Genomic DNA, 6,250 nt, shown 5'->3' with positions numbered 1-6,250 from the left:
AGCCCCCTTTGAAGGGTCCATTGGGAACAGAAGTGTTCACCATACAAGGAGCATGACTGGATGATGAAGCATGCCACCTTGGTGGGTGAGGGCTTATTCATCCTGAAAGGGATACTCTGTGGCCAGTGAGATGCACCTTGGGCCTCAGCTTAGCAGGTGAAGCTTCTAAGGTTTATCAGAACTTCACATCTTATTTATATAATACTACTAGAGAAACGTGTGCTGGACTGTGAATTCGTCTCAACCCCCACCCCTTTTATTTCAGAAATGAGTACTACAGTACCTGTGTTACATAACCTAATCTACCATGAAAGACACAATTAACCGTACATCTTAAGGCCACTGGAAACCTGGCAAGAGTCCAAATCGAACGTTAAATTCTGTGTTTGGTAGCACGACATAATTATTTAATGCATCCTAAAAATGTACCCATTAGTTTACAAAAAAAGTTTCTCCTAGAAAGCCTTCATGTGACATCATTTATTCATCAGAAATGTAAAAAGCCATCATCAAAGTATTCCATTTACAGCAAATTAATCTGTTCTAAAATATACATATTTTTGTACGACAATAACATTAAAATCATTAAGTATAACTCTGCCTACTACTTCAATAAATCGTAAACAAAGATGAAACTCAATGTAAAAAATTAAGACTTTGATTAAAATTCACTCAGCAGGTGATTAACAATTATAACATAATAATAACAGGAATAATATAACAAGCGTGTCTATTAAAGTGTTATTGCTCTGCTTAACAGTTCGAAGCATCCGCAGGGAGAAACCACTAAAACCGTTATCCATGCTGGACCACCTTGCTGTGGAGGTCTTTAGAATTTGACGTCCAGGCCTGCTGTCAAGGCAGAGACTGCACCTCCACCAAGCCAGCAGTGCCCAGCTCACCAAGTGTAAACATTTCAGCAGTTTTTGGGAACATTTTTCCCCCAATACATGGCCAGTGGAGCTACTGTAGAGGAGGGGATGTATGGGGCAGTAGTTCATATTTTAAAAAACATGTCTGCCATGCTGACCTGTAATTTCACTTGCTGTTCCTCCGATGTGAGAATTCATTCCATGGGTAACAAAAATAATGCCCCCCTGCCACAGTGTTTTTTCACATCATGTCTGGATAATTTAGGATTTATTTTGCTTGTGACCACCATGGCTTCATGGTGCTTCTGTAAAGAAAGATCACTGGTAGAAATAGTGTTGCTGAGGCCATTTGGTGGCCTGCCCGGCAATTCCTGCTGGTCTCGAGTCTCAAGTAAGAACTTATCCAATGGTTGATCTTGCAGCATCTCTTCCGTTGGGAACTCTACTTCTTCAGCCCTCTACTCTAACAGAGGTTGAAAAAGGAAGATGGAGGTCGGGAAACATGTCTGTTTTTTCAGCTGGACTTTCGGTTCCGCCCTCTAAATGAGGTCATTCAGACTACTGTTGTACCAGAATGACGTGAATGCGGATTTCCCCTATTAACTGGCACTATTTTCTGTAAATAAAACTTATTTAAATTGCTTCCCTGAGCGCTGCTTTCTCCCCTCTTTGGGTATTTGATTTCAAATATTGGGTTGACTAACCCATTGCAGCACCGGGTAGTTATAGGTTCTGCTGTGGAAACGGAGCTGAACATTTGAGACATATATACTTTCCCTTCAACAAGTTTATTTTCCTTTCTCTTTTTTCAAAATTTCAGTTCATTAAAGTCTTTAAATTACACTTAAACATTTTTTAATTGAAATGATTAAGTCATTTCATTTGATATTACTTTACATGTATATATAGCGATATATACATATATATTTAAGAATGGGTAAAGAGCATAAGATTTATATAAACTTAATACAAATCTATAAAACCAGTATATTGTGGCAGATGCAAAAGGATTTTGGAACGGTGTATGGAAAAATGTTACTCATTAAGCTGCAGTTGTCTCTAGGGTTCTCTAGTTTATCTTTAAGCCAGGCTCTGGGTGTGCTTAATGTAGGCAATTACAATCTATGTGGCAGTCAATACTGGTTTTCTTCATCACTTGAAACAGGCATCAGTTTAAAAAAAAAATTGTTGATCCTTAAAAGACTTACAAAACCTTTACACTGTTACCTTTCATTTCAGTCTTGCAGAACTTTCATTTGGTATACACTTCATGATGGTGATGCCCCTGAAACCCATGCAATCTTGTACATACGCGTACACGCCGTTTGTAATTTTAGAGATATGGCCATACTTTGCTGTTACTAAGATACAAAATACAGGAATTACACTGTTCTCTGGAGTGTTGGCGCACCACAAGATTTCTGGAAGAGATTTGCGAGTTTACAACACTAAGAATCTCAAACTTTGTGAATCATATGATCCTCTTTTATGCATAGCGGAACCCTGATGAAGTCAAAGTGAAGATTGGTCGCATGACGAAACATGTGTTGGCTTGGGCTTTTTTGGATGACACTGAAGAAAAGATGCAATAAAAACAAGAAAATGTGTTACTTTTGAAACTCTGGATATGGACTTTATTTTGCACACAAGTGCCGTGGACATTTGTGATTAAGCTTTTCAACTGGAAAATTGTGGGGGAACGGGGTGTTTTCTTCCCTTCCAGGAGCACCGTGGGAACTTTTTTGGTGTTGTAGGATACTTGGGTGGGACATTAGTGAGTGCCATTCCTTAATTTAAAACACCCGCTTGTTTTGCCCATGCAATCTTGTACTCTGCGTCTGTTGACCTCTTGTGAAAGTGAATGAGCTAGAGAGCCTTAGTGAAAGTGCCTTGCATGTTTTTTCTTCCAGATATAGTTGTTTTCACGGTAAAAATGTCTTCCAAAACTTTGCTTGAAGGTCACCTATTCTACCTTTTGTCCTGAACTTGATAGAGTATATGCCTGTATGTGAACTGATAAAGAGATCAGGCAATCTGTAGACAAGTCACTAAATGCATTATGTTGTGCTAAATACAGACCCAAACATATCCCCCAGAAGAGTCAAATCTGCGAGAGTTAGGCCAGTTTGGTGTGCCCTTGAAAGGGGTGCCAGTCTTAGACATTTGTCGCACAAAAGTTGGTCCTTACATTCATACATCCACTAACCATTTCTTCTTTGATGCAAGGTTTAAACCCTGTATTGGGCGTGTAGTACAGGAACATTTTTAGTCTAAATATGTTCTTTCTGATTTTTGCAAACTCAACCCCATCTCTCCTGGCAATGCTTTAGATGGCTTTCTAAATGAGGAATCTCCAGCAGTAAGTTACTATTAGAAGAAAGCATTACATTTTGGTAGTGTTTACTTCATGACATTGCACAAAAGTGCCAACATGTCAGAAGAGCAGCAAATGACTGATCACTGCTGTATATGTCACCATTCACTAGCCACGCCACAGCACTCCATTCATACCACTGTTAAAGACCACGGACTGTCACGAAATCAAGTTCTTACACTGCAACAATACTTCTATATGTACCGTGGACATGTAAAAGGGTTTTATCATTCATTTTCAGTAGCAGATGCTCTATTTGTTCAGAGACTAACTTATACCCTTCAAGATGACACATTCATGATTGTCCGGGTAGTTCCCTGACAGCACCAACACCTTACTCGCCTTTAAATATTCCCTAGATATCTTTATGTCATTGTACTTGCCAGATTTCATGTCACCACATACAGTTCTTCCCGTTCATCCTGGCAGATACCATACCGGCAGTCTGCCTGCCAAGACCACGCCCAGGGTTTTTTATGCTTCTCCCGGGGGGGAAGCAGGAAAGCCACACTTCCAGATACCATGACATGCCACAGACTGTGAGTGTAAAAATAATTCATAGTAGTCTCTAAGAAAGCATAGACAGACACAGCAATCAGGGCCAACAGGACCCCTGGAAGAAGAAAGAAAACCCAGCGCTTCCAGTCAGGCGGGTAGCAGTGCCGTCGCTTCACACCTCGGTAGACCTGAAAAAATGGAAAGTAAACATTTTAATAAATAATTTACAATAATAAATACAAAATACTGAAACATAAAGATACACGTGTGTACAAAAGAGGAAGCCGTTACACAGCTCTTACAGTTCAAATCAAAGAATATAATATTTCAGCAAAGATCTCTGCTTTATTCCTGAAATACAGAAAACTCTAAATATTAGAAAGATAGATTATCACTAAAACGTCACTGCCGTACCAATTAAAATGTAAACATGCTTTCTCAATGGTAGATCGCTGTTTATCAAAAATATACTTCTAATGATGCATCATTACATATTATTTGGGGTTGAGTACCACAATGATCCGTAGTTAATATCAAACAGTTACTGGTCTGTTTCAAAATACGTGCTTAGATTATGAAGGGTTTTCAAATCAAATCATTAACATTTATAAAGCGCGCTACTCACCCGTGCGGGTCTCAAGGCGCTAGGGGAAAAGGGGGGGTTATCGCTGCTCGAACAGCCAGGTCTTTAGGAGTCTCCGGAAGCGGAGTGGTCCTGGGTGGTCCTGAGGGGAGGGAGTTCCAGGTCTTGGCCGCCAGAAAGGAGAAAGATCTCCCACCCGCCGTGGAGCGGCGGATGCGAGGGACAGCAGCGAGTGCGAGTGCGAGGCCAGAGGAGCGGAGGAGGCGGGTGGGGACGTAGAAGCTGAGGCGTCTGTTGAGGTATTCCGGTCCCTTGTCATGGAGGGCTTTGTGTGCGTGGGTGAGAAGTCGGAAGGTGATCCTTTTGCTGACTGGGAGCCAATGCAGGTGTCTCAGGTGTGCGGAGATGTGGCTGCTGCGGGGTAGGTCGAGGATGAGGCGGGCCGAGGCGTTTTGAATGCGTTGCAGGCGATTTTGGAGTTTGGCTGTGGTCCCGGCGTAGAGGGTGTTGCCGTAGTCCAGGCGGCTCGTGACGAGGGCGTGGGTCACGGTTTATCTGGTGTCGGCGGGGATCCAGCGGAAGATCTTGCGGAGCATGCGGAGGGTGAGGAAGCAGGCGGAGGACACGGCGTTGACTTGCTTGGTCATGGTGAGAAGAGGGTCCAAGATGAAGCCGAGGATGCGGGCGTGGTCTGCGGGGGCCGGTGCGGTGCCGAGGGCTGTGGGCCACCAGGAGTCGTCCCAGGCGGACGGGGTGTTGCCGAGGATGAGGACTTCCGTTTTTTCAGAGTTCAGCTTTAGGCGGCTGAGCCTCATCCAATCTGCGACGTCCTTCATACCCTCTTGTAGGTTGGTCTTGGCGCTGGCGGGGTCCTTGGTGAGGGAGAGTATAAGTTGGGTGTCGTCGGCGTAGGAGGTGATGATGATGTCGTGCTTGCGTACGATGTTGGCGAGGGGGCTCATGTAGACATTGAAGAGTGTCGGGCTGAGTGATGAGCCTTGGGGTACACCGCAGATGATCTTGGTGGGTTCTGAGCGAAACGGAGGGAGGTAAACTCTTTGGGAACGGTTTGCGAGGAAGGAGGCGATCCAGTCCAGGGCCTGGCCTTGGATCCCGGTGGAGCGGAGGCGGGTGATTAGGGTGCGGTGACAGACGGTCTCAAAGGCAGCCGAGAGGTCGAGGAGAATGAGGGCGACTGTTTCACCGTTGTCCATCAGGGTTCTGATGTCGTCTGTGACTGAGATGAGGGCGGTTTCAGTTCTGTGGTTGGTGCGGAATCCGGTTTGTGAGGGGTCGAGCAGGTTGTTGTCTTCCAGGAAGGTGGTCAGCTGGTTTTGCCAAATGCTATGTTACCAAATCCGTTTTTTTTTTGAAGCACTGAAACTTAAATTGAACCTGGTGTAGCTCACTGCATGTTCTAGAATCCATGAACTACCAAGCTTAAGCAAAACTAGTAGATCTAGCTTTAATGTGCAAAGGCAAGTAGCATAGGTTTGGAGAACAAAAAACAGAGTGGACAGGAGGCACAAAAGAGGCAGGATGCAGAGACAGCACAATTTGTTCATGTCAGTCTATGCGTATGTTTCTACATTAAAATAAGACCTAGTTGCCTTGTCAATGCTTTGCAAAGCCAACAGATAACTAACTTTAGGAAAGGAATCGTAATGCAAATTGTGAAAATGGAAATGGTGGAGACCATTGGCGGGCATTCACTTCAGACGCTTTCACTGCTTACTTAGTGCTGTGCAGTAATATTTTTAGTGTCTGCAGCAAACACCAAACACATGACTATAACAAAGAATTCAGCAAAACAACACTTAAAAGGCTAACGTATAGAAAGTAATGGACTGCACTACCACTAGAAACATAAAATACATAACACATGTGTCACATCCCCTAAATATTTTAAAGTAGAAAAGCAAA

At 43.4% G+C, this 6,250-nt stretch overlaps 1 protein-coding gene across 3 annotated transcripts in view; it reads right to left on the bottom strand.

Moving 5' to 3' along the window:
- Positions 1 to 465: 465 nt before the first annotated feature.
- Positions 466 to 6,250, bottom strand: part of PGAP6 (post-GPI attachment to proteins 6) — a 960,879-nt gene continuing 955,094 nt past the window's right edge. For 2 of the 3 annotated variants that reach the window (XM_069210651.1, XM_069210652.1), the window contains one exon: positions 466 to 3,932. In XM_069210651.1, coding sequence (XP_069066752.1) covers positions 3,636 to 3,932 — 297 coding nt within the window. In that variant the 3' untranslated portion in view covers positions 466 to 3,635. The remainder of the gene's footprint in view (positions 3,933 to 6,250) is intronic. The other variant, XM_069210654.1, reaches the window with a different exon arrangement.

This window comes from Pleurodeles waltl, chromosome 10, assembly GCF_031143425.1.
Source record: "Pleurodeles waltl isolate 20211129_DDA chromosome 10, aPleWal1.hap1.20221129, whole genome shotgun sequence".
Classification (NCBI taxonomy): Eukaryota; Metazoa; Chordata; class Amphibia; order Caudata; family Salamandridae; genus Pleurodeles; species Pleurodeles waltl.
This window is presented reverse-complemented; position numbering and strand designations above follow the sequence as displayed.